The sequence below is a fragment of the Triticum urartu genome, chromosome 1 (assembly GCF_003073215.2).
Source record: "Triticum urartu cultivar G1812 chromosome 1, Tu2.1, whole genome shotgun sequence".
Taxonomy (NCBI): domain Eukaryota; kingdom Viridiplantae; phylum Streptophyta; class Magnoliopsida; order Poales; family Poaceae; genus Triticum; species Triticum urartu.
This window is the reverse complement of record NC_053022.1, coordinates 93,274,994-93,293,573: the sequence shown is the minus strand read 5'-3', so window position 1 is coordinate 93,293,573 and position 18,580 is coordinate 93,274,994. Positions and strand designations below refer to the sequence as shown.

Below are 18,580 nucleotides of genomic sequence, written 5' to 3'. Positions count from 1 at the left end.
CTAGGCTTGCCGAAGGCAACAGCCCACCGGTGAACTTTACTATCAACTGCCACAACTACGAGAAAGGATACTACCTGGGTGACGGTATCTATTCTCAGTGGACCACTATTGTGAAAACAATCCCCAACCCTGTCGGGGAAAAGAGAAAAAGATTTGCCCAAGAGCAAGAGAGTGCTAGGAAGGACGTCGAGCGTGCCTTTGGTGTTTTTTAATCTCGATGGGGCATCGTTCGGTATTATGCTAATACTTTAAGCACCCAAAAACTATGGGAGGTGATAACTGTTTGTGTGATCATACATAATATGATCGTAGAAGATGAGCGTCCGGAACGTCTGTATAATTAAGGGTTTCAGTTTCAAGGTGAGAATGTTGTGCCTGAGCATGGAGGAGCGGCAACGTTTGAACAGTTCATTCAATTTCATCATAACATGTGTGATTGGAAAATTCACGTGTAACTGCAAAATGATTTGGTTGAGTATATATGGGCTCATGTTGGCAACCAATAGATGTATCTTCTTTATTCAGCTTACAAAACTAAGTGAGACATTTTTACTTTTATTCGGTTTGTAAAACTATACTATTTTATTCGGTTGAAACTATGTTATTTGACTACATGTTTGAATGCAAAAGTTATATGTGAAACAATGCAAAAATGAGCTATTTGTTCAAATAGGGTTGTCAGCGGGCCACGCCGGCATATATGGGTTAACTTGTTGGATGCACTACCGACTCAAATTTAAAACAAGGCGGACGTCGGACAGACGGCCAACCCAAACAAATAAAAAACGAACAAAAATACCATTCATTTTAGTCGTCCCGTTAAAGTTGCTCTAAAAATCACAGGGACGATAACGGACAGGTTTGCTCCTGACTGGCTGGTTTGTAGGTTGTGCGCTGCAGCTCGTCTCCGAGTCTCCATAACAGACTTGATCAGCCGGAGACCATCGCCATCGGCTAGCAACCGCGTGCAGCGTCGACTCGTGCGTTCCCCTCGCATGGCATAACATCTTTATTCTTAATGTTTGAGTTGATAGGATTGCGTTTATGGTTTTTTCCGTTTGATTATATTTCGTCTCACATCTCACCATCATATCTCCTTAGGATAGTTTTTTTATCCTCACAATGAAAAACTTTTCTAACCTTTTTAAAATTTTCTAACTAGACATGTTACAGACCAGCAAGAACCGATAGCACGTTACCCATTAATAAAATTCAGTTTCATAACAATCAATTCTAAATCCTAACTTTCCTAATACATTTAGTTTTGCCTTTTGTCTCTAATTTCTCTACTCCTAATAGGAGAGTGCGTTGTCGTTTGGTTTGGTTTGGCTTCGCATTCATCAGGATGAAGTCGCGAGCCCCACCCTATGTCATTGGTTTCCTTTGGTAAACCCATCACCGATGGAAGATCCTCCCCATCCCTTTCCTAAATTTTTCTTACAAAAATCTTAATTTCCTTACCTAGGGCTACGCATTCCCAAACCACAAAACAGTCTACAATCTCCTTGTCTCACCCAGATCGTGACCTTCTCTCCAGATTGATCTCTTCCTCACCCTCATGGCGGCCAGGACTAACCCGTGGACGTCGCAGCCTGGCAGATGAGGGATGATGCGGCCTGGGTGGGCGTTGGAGATCACAGGTGGACACTCGACGTCTCTCCTCGACGGCGACCTCTTCCTGCTCCTCTTCTCCGCAGCCGAGAAGGTGTAGCCTCGAACAGAGGATCCGGTTGTAGTGAGGCTGCCGGCGGCTGGATTACCACCATGGGCAAAGCGGCAGGTGGCCGGATCACGAGATGGAGACAGGGGGCACGGTTGAGCGGCAGCGAGGCAACGCAATCCATTCATGTTTCTCTGAGCTCCTGCTCAACTATGAAACCCATGTGTGTTTGTTCTTGCTGGCTGATGTGTGTGTGTGTCGTGGCGTCCCTCATGTGCTCCCGCCAGGTACTAGTAGCCGGTCGGTGTGCTCTCCGGGATGTTGCAGTTGAAGCGGCGAGCAGGACCCATGGATGCTAGCAAACAAGAGGTAGTGCAAACGGCAATGCATGGCCCGGTTCTGATTGGGAGGCAGGGGGACGGCTGCCCGGGCCTCCTGAACATAGGGCCCCAAGGAGCGTGCATTTATGTAGATTAAGCGTGTCTAAAAAACTAGATTAAGCCTGTCTTTAGAGAAGAAAAAAGGGAATGCTTACTGTGTTGCCGTGTTGGACCTGTGTCCAAAATAGCAATTGGATACCAACAATCCACCCCCATCACGGACGTAATGGTTTTCCCTTGATTGGTATGATTGCCTTCTTCTTACCTAATATAATCCCTCGATCTCTCATCATCCAAAAAGAAAAATTCTAATCCCTCGATCGCCTGACGACGTCATAAGACTTGCCTAACCGCATCGACTATTCCCTGCCCAGGACACTATCACCTCTCGCGTCAATGCGTCATCGTAGCGCTTGCAGGTGCAACGACCGCTCAGAACAGGTCAGGCGAACAGCAACAAGGAGGCCACAGTGATGCCAGGTGGCAGTCGGCAATCTCCCTCTGTCCACAGGGCCACGACACGAATCCATTAGAGAAGGTAGCTTACAAGAGTATGCCTTAAGGATTTCTAAGAAAATATAGATGATGACCATGTCTTCATTATTGCAACAAGACATTGATTATCGTCGACTGACTGAACACTGTGAAGTGACATATTATTGGGCTTTATGCATTTGTAATTTATGAGTTTGACTTTATAATCGGTAAGAGTTTGTTAATTGATTTAGTACTTCTGTAGATTCTAGCTAATTTTCAGTTACCAACTATTTCTTCAAATTTCAACATTTCATGGCACCTAGTAAAAGGCATCTGGTATATAATGCATTAAAATTACTGGATGCGATTTATTGTGATGCATCGCAGAATTAAATAAGAAATTTATAAGATATGTGCGTATGCAATTTGATATGAGTATTACTTTCAGAGAATTTTTTTTCGAGGGGACATTTGCTTTCAGAGATAGCTGTAGTGATTTTTGATACACCTGATATATAACATATATTGGTTCTTCTGTTGTTTTTTCTCGATTACGCACAAGTGTGCGTATCATTCATTAAAGAAGGGGGAAGACTCCCAAAACATCCACTTGGGTTACAATATTTACACCGTTACACTCCCAACTCCACCGTTACACTAAAGCGTATTACTCACGGTCCGTCCGCCCACTACCTAGCTCCTCGAACCCTCTAATGCCATTCTTGAACAAGCCAGCTTTGGCCCAAAGCTTCTCTTCTTCTTCAAGTCGCTCCTTGACTCGTGGCAGAGATAATGATTCTTCTGTTGTTGTTTATACTAAAAGGCCCCGGATTCTAGGTTCGCCTTGGGCCCCTGAAAACTCAGGACTGACCCTGAATGCATCTGAGGGCTCGCATCCTCATCCGCATCCCGATTATGTCTATAATGCTATAGATTAGATTATATGACATGAATTAGTTGCTTACCTTTGTAGTTCGCATGCACATACACCGTCGTTTTCTGATAATTGCTAGCTTACATTGGTAGTATGCAGATATTGGACATACTGTTCATACCATCAGACCATATTCAGAATCATCTATTATGTTTGTGATTTTGCAATTATCCTAAAACAAAATATTGTATTGTACAAAAATCACATACATAGATTCTATTTTTGCGAGGTGCTATATGTTTTCTTTTCACAAACAGTGCTTTCATTGGTCAGTTATTATACATTTTTCATCCCAAGAAAGGTATTATATTACTCTAATCTCAAACAATCACCTACTCCCTCCATAAACTAATATAAGAGTGTTTAGGTCACTACTTTAGTGATCTAAACACTCTTATATTAGTTTACAGAGGGAGTACTATGCTACAATTTCTGTTCTTATGATGTTGTTGCATTTTGATACAATACTGTACAAAAATCACATACGTAGCCATTGGAAGTATATATACTTATGATGTTGTTGCATTTTGCAAGTATTGAGTAATAAATGAACCAGTGGTTCGTCGTATCAAATTGTGAGATGAAATTTGTGTTTCTTTGTGACCTATCTTACATCAAAGACCGCATGGAGTTTGAAGCCAATTTCAAATGACTGGTGAACATATGTCTTATTCTCAGAAATACAATGAACAAGAAATTATAGCCATTTGTTTTAGTGGAGAAGACCGTGTTGTACTATTTCCTTACTACTCCCCATTTTAAATCTTTCCATATTTCCTTTGCAGCATAAGAATTTAGTGGTACATTTCTTGCACTGAATTTCTAACCACAGAAATTTGAGTTGCAATTATACTCCTTATTTTTTACATTTATTCAAACACTATCTCAAGTCTATGCTAATCTTTCGAAAACTGAATAGTTCTTTAAAGTAACAATTCATGAAACAAGTTGTGTTGTGGCAGCACACATGCACCTTTTTATGTACTATGCATTTTTTTAGAAAAGGAGGATGACCCCCGGCCTCTGCAGCTGGGAGATGCATACGGCCACTTTATTGATTATTTTCGAGGACCTTACAAAGTATTATAACAATATGCCTGAATCCGCCATCTTGGCAACATATGTCACTACTCCTATCCATATGATGAAGGGGTGCTACCTGGGCCACATACCCGGTCTACTCACCTAAGCCTATCATCAAAAGCCAGAAGCCCCAGCCGAGCCACATACCGGGTCTGGGGCATAAACTGGTCTGACGCACTCACATGTGTCGTCGCCGCCATCTTCCACAGGTCCGTCTTCAGAGCAGATATTGAGACTTCTACCTTGTCAGGCCACTCCATCATCGACGCCACCTTGACGCCAGACAACTACCTCCACCTGCGCGAGTCCATCATCGCGCATCGGGTGCCGAGTCTCCACTGCACCACGCCGCCGAGATCCGCCGTCATCAATGTGAAGGATGAAGTACCGCTCCACCAAAAAAGGCGCCCGTTGGTCCCTGGATCCCGTGTACACCTCCAAGAATGACGCCCCCAAGGAGGAAACGACACCAACGCGCCGCCGTCATCCGATCAACTGATCTAGGGTTCCCCCGGAGGTAGCGGATAGAGGTCTAGAGCTTCTCCACGGCGATGCCTTCAAGAAGGTAATGACACCACAGGGTGCTGCCAACGCCGGTCTTGGCATCAAGCCAAGCACAAGGTTTTCACCCGGATCCGCTCGAAGAATCTCCATCACGTATTGTGCGCACGGGTCGCCGCCAATCTGAGCCGCCGCACATGGCGCAGGCCGCACCGGCCAGATCAGATCTGTCCGAAGGGCTCAACCCGCATGGTGCCGACCCAACCACCAGGCCCTCCATGCCGCCACCGCCGATCCGAGGTCAGATGGTGTGTCGCCGCAGACCCGGCCGCCGAACGCCGCCACGCAGCCCGAGACAGGGCCGGCTGCCGCACCCCACCATCGCCGCCCTTGGCCGAGGCAGCCGCCACGCCGCCGCCGGAAGGCAGGCCCACCGCGCCGCCAGGCCAGATCAGCCGTGCCACCCACGCCGCAGGGCTCCGCACCGCCCGCACGGCGCAGGCAAGAGGGAAGACCCCCGCCACCGCCATCAGCCCCGGGCTATAGCCGGCGGCGTCCTTCGGCGGCGGCGGAGGGAGGGGAGGACGGATGGGGACCCCCGGCGGTTAGGGTTTTAGATCCCGCCCGAGTCGCCATATGGCCTGAATACGGTCTGATGGTATGAACAGTATGTCCAATATCTGCATACTATGCATTTGCCATATGATTTCTTCCTATGTGGTACATACGGTTAAATATTGGGAATCTGATGATTATTTGCTCTGTTTTTAGTTTTATTTTATTTAACTTCTCTTACAGCAATCAAATCGGATTGAGAACATCACACAACAGGTAAACATTCTTTCTATAATGATATTGAGAAAATACATCTTTCTTTCATTCAGATAGTTTTCAGCAAGAGGATATACTGTGATGTTATTTCTGATTAATAACTTTTTGGCAAAATTTTAAGATAAGCCTTTCTGAAGGAAATAAAGAAAATGGTGGCATTTTGGGTTTTGAAGATGTAAAAAAAATTGCTTGTAAAGGGAACTATTTGATGTTTATCAACGCTTGAAGACATCAAGTGAAGTTAGTCTTGCCATTCCTACAACTCAGATTCATAATAAATGTATGCACGAAGTTGCAGAGGAATGTATATGTTGTGAATAGGTCGTTCGCTTCCTCGCCTCCTGGGTTTCCCTTCCTATACAGTCGTTCCACATATCTCAGTTGATCCATCTCATACTTTCAAAAAAAAAAAAAAGTTGATCCATCTCATCAAGTAGTAACTTACAAAAAAAGCAAAACGGGGTAATAATTTTTCTTTCCTTCTCAACCGATTAATCTCAATCACAACTTTCCATTCCTTCTCAACTGATTCGTCTCAACCAAGTAATATGTCCCCCCAAAAAATCAAGTAATACGTGGAGATAGAGGAAATAAAAAAATGATTCATATCTTCCTTGGGTACTTCTGGAGAGAGCCCAATAGTTTAAAAGGAATTGAATATTTTGATAAAAGGAAATAGCCATCACGTTCACTTGGAAAGTAAGAAGGGTACAAAAAGGAAAGAAAGAAAACAGAGGCATGTACCAACATGTTGTTATATTTGCACCCTGTGGTCGCGTGTGCCCTCGTGTACCAGCGACGTTCGCCATTACCACGTGTCATCTTTTTCTTTTTTGTGGGGATTTTCTGTGGCTTCTCTTTCCCTTAAAAAGGGAAAGAATTCTCTTTCACTGCATTGCTTACGTATACATGCATGGCTGCTGTGTTGTAAATGTTGATGGGATTTCATGTACATATACAATTTTAAATGTTATACACATGGCTTTTGGTCATGTTCTTATGATCTAACGAATTCGCTTCTAATTCATTCATGCTTTAAGAATGCATGCAGTTTTCTGACTGCTTGTGAATGAACCCCTGATCTTTGTGACTTTGTGGTAAAAAAAATCAATATTATTTTTGTATTGTTATATCAAGTAGGTTTTTTATAGTGTCAATGGTAGATAGATCTGCAAGAACAGTATTTGCTCAAAATTACCATTTATCTTCATATTGAAATGTGATGTGTGTGTTTAAAATGTCATTTTATTTTAGATGTTGAGTTGACAAAAAAGCTTCCCAATATGCGATAATTTGGGATGAACTCAAATCTTTATTTTTCCTGATACGAATTATCCTCCCTTATAGAAAATTATTTTGAGTAAACTTCTCTTTATTGTAGACATATATTGATAATTAATCAGTCCCGCCATATAGAATGTTTATTGTGTGGAATGTGCGTCCGAATCTTGACCGAAGCTATAAAGAGATTATCTTCAAAATTGATTGCACGGAGTATGAGATATTGCGCTGAATTCTCATTTCTCGTTAGAAATTTAGTACTCCCTTCGATTCATATTACCTGTCACTAAAATGGATGTATATAAAAATGGACTACCTGTAATATGGATCAGGGAGTCCATTTTTATTGTCCTTATTCAGAACATGTACACAAGCCATTAATAATCTAAGAGGATGTAAAACCGGGAAACATTATCATAGTTGAATAAGAAACGAAGTAATGTCGTGCAAGTTGTAGGCGGGGTAATAGGAGATAAAAGCATGGTTGGAGGAACGAAGTCGCGTGGTGGCTAGAACGAGGAAGTGGGGTTGAAAGACGATGAGGAGATGTGTTTATCTATAACATCACGACCATGAGATATCATCCCATGCGAATAGCCTTTGAATTCGTATCACGTGAAATTTCTCTTTGTATATATATTTTGTTAGTCCGTGGCAACCCACGGATACTTAGCTAGAGTAGTATATTAGTATCCCAGTGTCGCAGCAGCTGCCTTTCTTCGTCTTCTTCCTCCTGGCCCGCACGCACGAGGCCACCAACCCACCTTCGTGCCCACCCGGCCAAGTCCGGCGGTCAACACAACCATCCCGGTCACAGCCCACACCAAATCTCCATCGCCACCCACCCTGCAGGCGCCACCTATTTATAATCCCTCCCTCTTCCTCCATTTCCATCCAAGAAGAGCATCCCCCACCTCTCCTACTCCAACGAGCTCTTCTCTCCCAAGGCGGCTCCAGTCCACACATTCATCCAGCTGCTCCAGCTCGAGCTGCTCCATCGAGACTCCAAGACGCAGCCTCGACCAAACCAATGGCGGGCAACGGCAACGACGGTCTGTGCGTGGCCAAGCCGCGGAGCGCTGCTGACCCGCTCAACTGGGGGAAAGCAGCGGAGGAGCTGTCGGGCAGCCATCTGGATGCGGTGAAGCGGATGGTGGAGGAGTACCGCAGGCCGGTGGTGGTCATGGAGGGCGCGAGCTTGACCATCGCCCAGGTCGCGGCCGTGGCCGCGTCCGGCGGGGCCAGGGTGGAGCTCGACGAGTCCGCGCGCGGCCGCGTCAAGGAGAGCAACGACTGGGTCATGGCCAGCATGGCCAACGGCACCGACAGCTACGGCGTCACCACCGGCTTCGGCGCCACCTCCCATCGGAGGACCAAGGAGGGCGGCGCCCTGCAGAGGGAGCTCATCCGGTTCCTTAACGCCGGGGCTTTCGGCACCGGCAGCGACGGCCACGTGCTGCCCGTGGCCACCACGCGCGCGGCGATGCTTGTCCGCGTCAACACCCTGCTCCAGGGGTACTCCGGCATCCGCTTTGAGATACTCGAGACGATCGCCATGCTGCTCAACGCCAATGTGACGCCGTGCCTGCCGCTCCGGGGCACCATCACCGCTTCTGGCGATCTCGTCCCTCTCTCCTACATCGCCGGACTTGTCACTGGCCGCCCAAATGCCGTGGCTGTGGCTCCCGATGGCACCAAAGTTAACGCCGCTGAGGCTTTTAAGATCGCCGGCATCCAGCATGGTTTCTTCGAGCTGCAGCCCAAGGAAGGCCTTGCTATGGTTAATGGCACGGCGGTGGGCTCTGGGCTCGCGTCGATTGTTCTCTTTGAAGCCAACATCCTTGGTGTCCTTGCTGAAGTTTTGTCGGCCGTGTTCTGCGAGGTGATGAATGGCAAGCCAGAGTACACCGACCACCTGACTCACAAGTTAAAGCACCACCCCGGACAGATCGAGGCCGCGGCTATCATGGAGCACATCCTGGAGGGCAGCTCCTACATGATGCTTGCGAAGAAACTTGGTGAACTCGACCCATTGATGAAGCCAAAGCAAGATAGATATGCTCTCCGCACGTCGCCGCAATGGCTTGGCCCACAAATTGAGGTCATTCGTGCAGCGACAAAGTCGATCGAGCGCGAGATCAACTCCGTCAATGACAACCCACTCATTGACGTATCTCGTGGAAAGGCAATACATGGTGGCAACTTCCAGGGCACGCCCATTGGTGTGTCGATGGACAACACGAGGCTTGCCATTGCTGCGATCGGCAAGCTCATGTTTGCCCAGTTCTCGGAGCTAGTGAACGACTTCTACAACAATGGCTTGCCCTCCAACCTCTCTGGTGGCCGCAACCCAAGCCTGGACTATGGCTTCAAGGGTGCCGAGATCGCCATGGCGTCATACTGCTCGGAGCTCCAATTCTTGGGCAACCCTGTCACCAACCATGTCCAGAGCGCGGAGCAGCACAACCAAGATGTTAACTCCCTCGGATTAATCTCGTCTCGGAAGACTGCCGAGGCCATCGACATTCTGAAGCTCATGTCCTCTACATTTCTGGTTGCGTTGTGCCAAGCCATCGACCTGCGCCACCTTGAAGAGAATGTCAAGAACGCCGTCAAGAATTGTGTCACAAGAGTGGCCAGGAAGACCCTGATCACAAATGACATGGGTGGCCTCCACAACGCTCGTTTTTGTGAGAAGGACTTGCTTCAGACAATCGACCGGGAGGCGGTGTTTGCATACGCAGACGACCCTTGCAGCGCCAACTACCCTCTCATGAAGAAGATGCGTGCGGTGCTGGTGGAGCACGCCTTGGCCAACGGCGAGGCTGAGCGCAACGCGGAAACCTCAGTGTTTGCCAAGGTTGCTACATTCGAGCAGGAGCTCTGCGCGGCACTGCCTCAGGAGGTCGAGGCTGCTAGAGGTGCAGTGGAGAATGGCACCACCGCAGAACCGAACCGTATCGCTGACTGCCGGTCATACCCTCTGTACCGGTTCGTGCGCAAGGAGTTAGGGACGGTGTACTTGACCGGAGAGAAGACACGGTCACCTGGGGAGGAGGTGGACAAAGTGTTCATTGCCATGAACCAGGGAAAGCACATCGACGCTCTGCTGGAGTGCCTGAAGGAGTGGAACGGCGAGCCTCTGCCTATCTGCTAATCAGGAGATGAAGAGAAGATGCCCTGCTTCAGAATTTCTGAAAACTGATAATACTGTTGTTTGATTTTATTTTATGTTTCAACTTCTGAAGCGTTGATGCATGCAACGTTCTTCCAGAGCTAGAGCGTAAGCATATGCTGATGTAAGTGAAAGGGTATAAATTTTCATGACAAATGTTCAATTTGTTCAAATGAATCCAAGAAGGCGGTCTACTGCTGTATTGACAAGTACTACAAATTATAATAGTTACCACATTGCATTGCAATATAAAGAGAAACAACACCAGGTTCCGATTGGCATCAAATATTTATATTACTCCCTCTAATCCATATTACGATTATAATAGAGTATTCAAAATGTATACCATAAAGTATACACCAAGATACTATGATGAGTTGTAAGATACATCAAAGTAGAAATCATTCTGAAGTATGGAAATGCTAAATCATTTTACTGCAAACATCCAGCGACAGGAAGTATATGCTTTGCATCACATTGCTTGGTCTCAGCAAACATCCGCCCTCAAATATCTCATTGCAAGTATGGCTGCTATGGTTCTATTGTATAGGTAGAATTTTGGTCCTTAGGTCAACACGATATACTCAAAGCATGAAGATGTCTCAGATGCACAGTCTGACCCTCATGGAGTGAAGAACAACTATCCTGACTGAAGAAAATTCAATGTCCAACACTATGTATCTCATATGTGTCATTGGTGTCCTGATGTCTAGCAATCAAAACATATGACAAAGACAAACAGAACTGTGTTTGCATTGAAACATGAACACATTTTTTAGCAGAAGGGCTTACACTTAAGAGTTGGCAGAATACCTGGCCCATCTTGGAAATTGGACCTTCACTTCAATCTTGTTCAAGCACCTCCTTCTTGACTAGATTTTCCTTAAAACAAAAGGCAGTAGGAAAAACAGAGATCAGTCCCTTACAGTCATACAGCCATAGCCATACAGTCGAACAACATACTAAGCAGATACTTACAAATAAGGGGCTGTTTGGTTCCAATAAGTCACCTGACTTATAAGTCAGGTGACTTAAAACCAGTGACTTATAAGTCATGCCTGTTTGGTTGTCACCTGACTTATAAGTCACCTGAGCACACCTTCCCACCTTGTTTTTTATGTAAAGGTGGTGGGACTCATGCAAAAGGGGGCGACTTATAAGTTTTAAGTTGAGGTGGAGCAACTTATGACTTATAAGTTGGGGTGACTTATAAGTTAGGTCCGTTTGGCAAAATAAGTCACTTTTTACACTTTTCGACTTATAAGTTGGTGACTTATTTGGAACCAAACAGGGCCTAAGTACAAAAAGATAAGACCAATGAAATTAAGGATTATTATCTCACATCCTATAAGGCCATCAATGCAAGTTTTTCTACGGCAGTAACAAAGGATTAACTTTCGTTTTAATCAAATTTAGGGCTTCTTTGTTTTGCAGGATTTGAAAACACACAAGAATAGGAAAAACATAGGAATTGAATGTCATGGCGTGTCGAACCCTATAGTAGTTAAAACTCATGAATGTGTAATAGAAGTTGTTTGGTTGAACCACAAGAAAAACACATGAACTTTCTTGAATGATTTGGTCATTGTCATAGTCATCATAGAAACAAAACCTTTTTCCATGAGGTTGGGCTCAATAGAAAAGTTCCTGTGAAATTGCATGAAAAGTTGTCCATATGAAAAAAAATCCATGTACTCTAATTCTATAAATGAAACAAGAGCTATAGGAGGGTAATCCAAAGTAGAATCCACCAAAATACCTTTAGAATCAAAAAAAGCACTTATTTGTATTGATGAAATCTTACTATTTTTATGAAAGGAACAATATATCCATCTGTATCGACGATTCAATTTATAAAAAAAACTACTTCATGGTCAATTGAAAGCAGCATCATGAAAACGGCCGCATGTTGCGCAATCTACAAAAACATAAGCAAGTCACCGGAGCGTATCACCTTACTTATCCTCTTGCTGCAATTCCAAATTTCCATGGACATATTTTCATCTCACACCCTATTTGACAGCTCTAGTAGCACTAGTTCTAAGGAAAACAACCAAGTAGGACAATGTCCAGTATTCGACAAGATTTAAAATAGCTCTGATCAAAGAGCATCACAAGAAATTGTCCATGGTTTTGAAGGCATCACCCATATATCTTCCTTCAAAGAATCAAGAGTCTGCAGTACATTAACCAATTCAGGGTGAGACTGATCAGCCATTAGAAATACATGAACTCCATCATGCAACTCGACCCAACTACATCCAGGCTCTTTCTTCACCCACTCTCTGTTCATGTTCTCCCTGATCATCCATGTCTCATGCCAATCGCCCTCCGATGCATGTATACTTGATAAAGCAACCCAGTTACTGTGGTTCTCTGGATCAAGCTTGAGTAGACGGGACGCTGCAAGCTGACCTAACTTAGCATTCCCATAGATTCGACAGGAATTAAGTAGCGCACTCCAAGCAGCAATGCTCGACTCAAACGGCATACTCTCAATGAATTCAAGAGCATCTTCTAGGTGACCTCTCCTGCAAATTAGATCTGCCATACAACCGTAGTGCTCAGGCTGCAACTTAACCGAGCTTTGGCCATCAAACAGAAACTTGAAGTAGTGCCAACCTTCTCGAACTAGTCCGCCATGGCTACAAGCTGACAACACCGCAAGGTATGCTACTCCATCTCTTTTGATGCCCAATCGTGCCATCCTATCAAACAAGCATACCGCGTCTTGTGCACGACCAAACTTGCCATAAGCTGAGATCATCGTAGTCCATAAAACAGCATCTAATGAAGGTGTCCCATTGAAGACAAGCTCTGCTGAATCAACACATCCACACTTTGCATACATATCCAGCAAGGAATTCCTTACAACCACATCAGAATCAAATCCTGCACCAAGAACCCGTGCATGCACCTGCATCCCCTGTTTTAACAACGCCAGCTCCCCACACGCATCCACAATTATGGCATACGAGAAGCCATCTGCGCCAACCTCACAAGAAACCATTGACGCAAACAAGCCCAGAGCCTCCTCAGCTTGCCCACTCCCGAGATACCCGGCCATCATCGAGTTCCACGCAACAATGTCCCTCGCCACCATCACCCCAAACACTCTCCTCGCATAGTCAACATTCCGGCACCTCGCGTACATGTCAAGAACCCCGTTCTCCACAACCGAATCGACCGGGCCGTACATACTCATCTTCACAACCCTGGCATGAATTTCCTTCCCGGTAGCAAGGGCGGCCTGGCCAACCCCGGCACACGCGAGCAACCCACCGGACAGTGTGTACCCGTTGGGAGCAACACCAGATTCCACCATGCGCCGCAGAAGTGCGAGAGAGTCTCCGTGCAGACCCTGGTGAGCGTGGCCGGTGATGAGGGACGTCCAGGAGACCACGTCCCGTCTGGGCATTTCATCGAACAGAGCACGGGCGTAACCAGGGAGCCCGCACCGGAGTGCCAGATGCGCGAGTGAGGTAGCTAGGATGGCGGACGCCGACAGACCGAGCTTGAGGAGGACAGCGTGGAGGGGTTTGACATGGGGAGTGGAACGGCAAGTGGCGGCGGATTTGAGGGCGCCGGCGAGGGAGGTGGCGTCCCACTCCCACATCGGACACGCCACACGACGTACAGGCTGTCTCGCGGGAACGGCGGGGGAAAGCTTTTTGCTGGGCTAAATTGGAGACAATTACTTTTTTTAGGGGTGGGGGCAATTACTTTAGGCCTTTGAAGTCTGTTCCTGAGCTCAATAGGCTCAGCCCACTTCGAGAAAACCAGGTAATTCTTTTCTCACCGATTTTAGGAACCTTCTTCCACTGGTTTTTCCTGGAGCGGTATTTCCCTGCTTTTTTCCAGGACGAGTTTTGTTCCATTTTTTTCCTTTTAAAAGAAATCACAGAACTTTTCAAATTCATAAACCTTTCTCAAATTCACGCATTTTTTAAATTTCCTAGAGTTTTAAACTTTACAGACTTTTTTAAAAAAGTAATTCTTTTTCAAAAAAATCCAATCACAAACTTTTCCAAAACCCATGATTTCTTTTTTGAAATCCGTGAAACTTTTATTGAATCCATGATTTTTTTCCAAATCCATGAACATTTTAAAATACACAAAGTTTCTTAAGATGTTTTACTTAAAAATGCACCAAAAATTTTCAAATCTACTACCTCTGTCCCAAAATATAAGAACGTTTTTGACACTAGTATAGTGTTAAAAACGTTCTTATATTTTGGGACGGAGGGAGTACGATTTTTTAGTGCCCATGAACTTTTCTCCAAAACAGTGTTTTTTTTCTAAAATAATGAACTTTTTCATATAAGTGAACTTTTTTAGAACTGCTTTCCAACCCACGATTTTGTTTTCCAAATCTTAAGTTTTTTTCCCAAATATAAGATTTTATATATCATTTTTAAAGAGTCAACGGTCAATCAGTCAAATTGGTCAACCAGTCCACCTGTGAACCAGGCGTTGGTGGGCCAACCCAGTACGCGCGTACATGGGGAGCGCGTACGCGCCAATTAGTGGGGGCTCCTGTTCGACGCCCGCGCGCCGCGCGCCGCACCTCATGGGCCGGCCCACCACGCACAGTAGAAGAAAAAATGTGTCGCGAGAAAACACAGGAAAAAGTGCGGATCTCCTACAATCACATGTGATAATAGCTTCGGATTGCTCGCAAGTCGTTTCAAATATTAATGGTTCTGCGCCATCTACTTCATATGCTTTTGTTCTGGATGAAATTAGAGCTAGAACTTTAGATTTTGTTAAAGTTGTTTTTCGTTTTGAGAACAGGGAGGCAAATGTTGAGGCACATGCCTTGGCAAAGGCAGCCTCGACAGTCCCTGTTGGTCGACATATGTGGCTAGGGAACTTACCAGACATCATTTGTATTCCGGCTGTTTTGGTTAATGAATAAAGCCCTAGTTTCACCTAAAAAAAAAGGAAAAAGTGCGGACGCAGGGATTCTAACTCGCGCCCTGCCGCTACAACAAAGGCACTGCTTTGCTAACCACTACAGCCAGAAAGCCCCAACAAATACATGGAACGCGAAATCTTTAAGAACCAATGTATCCGCACTATTTATTAGCTTTGCGAATTATTCAAAAACAATTTGGAAAAGTTGATTTTATTTAACAAAAAACCGTTCATCGGATTTGAAACAAATTTACGAATTAAAAAAAACGGTGAATTAAAAAAGTGCATTGAATTTGCAAGAAAGGTTCACCAATTTCAAAAAAGTCCATCCATCTTTTTCAAAAGCGTTCATCGGATTTGAAATAAGTTCATTGATTATGCGAAAAGTTCATCGAATTAAAAAACATCAAATTTCAAAAAGTTCATTGAATTTGAAGAAATAAATCAAATTTGAAAAACAATTCGTCAATTCTAAAAAATAGTTCATCAAATCTGAAAAAAGTTCATCGAATTTGAAAAAAAATGTTCATCGATTTGAAATAATTTCATCAAAATTGAAAAGCGTTCATCGAATTTGAAAAAAAAGTTCACAGAAAAAGTCCATCAAATCTGAAGAAAAATTCACTGATTTGAAAAAGGTTCATCGAAATTGAAAAGCGTTCGCTGAATTTGAAAAAAAATTCATACAAAAAATTTCATCGAATCTGAAGAAAAGTTCATCGATTTGAAAAAAGTTCATCAAATTTGAAAAAAAGTTCATCAATTCAAAAAAGTTCATAGAATTTAAAAGTAGTCCATAAAATATGAAAATAGTTCACCGAATCTGAAAAAAAATCATCAAATTCGAAAAAATAGTTCACCGGTTTGAAGAAAAAGTTCATGAAACTTTGTGCATTTTCAGAAAAAGATAAAGAAAAAGAAAAGAAACCGAAAAAGAAGGGAAAACCAAAAATAAAAACAAGAAAGTGATAAAGAAAAAAGAAAAAAAATGAAATCTCGATTCACAACGAACTTAAAAACAGAATAGAAAGCGAAAAGGTGAATCTTAGCCACCAGCCTGAAGGTGGCCGATTGGTTGGTGCTGATCTGTGCTATTCCTGAGGTCGCGAGTTTGAAGTCCCGTCACTGCACACACTTTTTTTGCTTTTTTCCATGAAAGAAAGAAATATGGGCCGGCCCATCTAGACGCGCAAGAAACCTCCTCCAGGCGGCGGTTTGCGAAAAACAGAAGAAACGTAACTAGGAATTGCCCCAATTAGCCTAGCTGGCCCTTAGGGCGCTTGTCGGGACCTCCCAAACGTAGATGTTATATCTCGCGTATAGTGAGACTACCATAAGTGACGCTGAAGGTTTTACCCCACGCTGTATCGACTGGCCCGACCCGTCTTTTATACGTTCGTTAAGTTTGCTCTTTTTTTTTCTTTTCGTTTTCCTTATCTTTTTTGTTTACATCTTCGCATTTTTTTTGTTTTCTATGTTTTTTCAACGGTTTTCTTCATTTCTTTCACCGTTTTTTATTTTCATTTGTTTCTTTCTGGGTTTTCATTATTTTCTCGCTTTTGTTCCATTATTTCTATGGTTTTCTTTTACTTCTTTCTTGGGTTTTATTGGTTTTATTTTTTTTTCTTTGTTTCGTTCTCAGTTTCCTTTGTTATCATTCTTTTGAATTGGTTGCTTTGGGTTACTTATTTTCTTTGTTTTGTTTCTTTTGGTTTTTATTGTGTTTTCTTCGTTTACATTTGTTTTCTAAGGCTCCTTTTTGGTTCAACACATGTTAACTTCTTTTTCAATATACATTCAACATTTTAGGTACACATCTAGAATATTTTCTATATACATGGTTAAAAAACATGATTATCATTTTTCGAGAAGTTATATTTTTATGTCCACTTTGTCCCATACACAATGTACATTCCTGGTATATATCTAATATATTTTCCTAATACACGTTTAACATTGTTTTAATACAAGGTCAAAAAAATTCCTTAGACATTTTTTTTACATTTTTTCAAATGCTTGATTAACTTTTTCCAAATACAAGATTTTTTTAATACATGGTCAACATTTTTGCTATACACATTATAACATTTTTCAAATGCTTTATTAGCATTTTTCAGATACATGATTGACATTTTTTAACACATGGTCAATATTTTTTCTGTACACATTTAACATTTTTCAAATGGTTGATTCACATTTTTTTTCAAATAAAAGATTAATTTTTTTAATACATGTTGAATATTTTTTTATACACATTTAACATTTTCTAAATGCCAGATTAACATTTTTCAGATATTATTTATTGTTTTCCAATTTTTTTATTAAAATATTTCAAAATACATGATCAACTTTTTCACACATATTGTATATTCTTTCATATAAATTTTTCATATACATGAGAAACATTTTCTCTATACACATTTAAAACAAATCAAAAGCTTGGTTAACATTTTTTTCAATTTTTGAATAACGTGTTTTATAATGTTTTTTTAATTTGAGGTATAAACAAAGTAAAAAAAGAAACCAAACAAGAAAAAAGAAAATGAAAAAGAGGCTTGGGCCTGCAGCGCACTTGGGCCCGCTCATCTGTACTCCCATTAAAATTCTCTCAAATTAATGACCTTTTAAAATTCAAAAATTATTTTTCACCAGTAAGAAAATATCTGAATAAAAAACCAGTGGACCAATACACGTGTATATATCGCTGAGCTAGCTGTAAGTGCAGAAGTAATATAGCGAGCGGTCAAAGCTAATAGGTCGCGGCCCGTGTAGAGATCATGCGAGCGCCAATGCGTTCGGAGCAGGGGCCATATGTCTCGCTTATACCGGGAAGAAGGAAAGCCTGAAATCACTAATTAAGAAGGATACCCTTCAAAGATCACTTTCACCTCAGCGGGCCGCGACAAGTGGTGCTGCATGTGCGCCACTGGTCGTAGCCTAGGATTTTTTCTTTTTTTCTAGACCTGTTTATTCAAAACGTGTTATCTTTTAAACTGTGCGTTCAAATCTTAAACCTTTTTTATCATTGAATTTCTCGCGTCGATATCTTCAAAACTAAATACCATGTTGATAGGTTTTAACAAACTTTTTCCCTGAAAAAACTGAATGAAAAAAACTGGTCAAAAAAACCATGCCTCTTATAAAAAGAAAAAATAAATAAAAAACACGTTTTTTTTTCATTTCCAAGAGGCACAGCCGTGCCTCTCAAAGAAGCAAAACCGTGCATCATATGGAAGGGGAAAAAGAGAAAAACATTTTTTTTGTTTTCGAGAGGCATGGCCGTGCCTCTTGTGGAAGCAAAACCGTGCCTCTCACAAAAGAAAAAAAAGAAAAAAAAATGG

General features: G+C 43.0%; 2 protein-coding genes across 2 annotated transcripts; one reads left to right on the top strand and one right to left on the bottom strand.

Moving 5' to 3' along the window:
• Window positions 1-8,022: 8,022 nt before the first annotated feature.
• LOC125549968 (phenylalanine ammonia-lyase-like) lies at window positions 8,023-10,531 on the top strand. Its single transcript, XM_048712996.1, has one exon. The coding sequence runs from the start codon at window positions 8,178-8,180 to the stop codon at window positions 10,302-10,304; it is 2,127 nt and encodes a 708-aa protein (XP_048568953.1). The 5' UTR covers window positions 8,023-8,177; the 3' UTR covers window positions 10,305-10,531.
• A 536-nt stretch (window positions 10,532-11,067) lies between these two features.
• LOC125549984 (pentatricopeptide repeat-containing protein At2g13600-like) lies at window positions 11,068-14,019 on the bottom strand. The gene has a single exon (XM_048712997.1). It carries the CDS (start codon window positions 13,936-13,938, stop codon window positions 12,424-12,426), a length of 1,515 nt encoding a protein of 504 aa, XP_048568954.1. The 5' UTR covers window positions 13,939-14,019; the 3' UTR covers window positions 11,068-12,423.
• Between the last annotated feature and the right edge of the window lie 4,561 nt (window positions 14,020-18,580).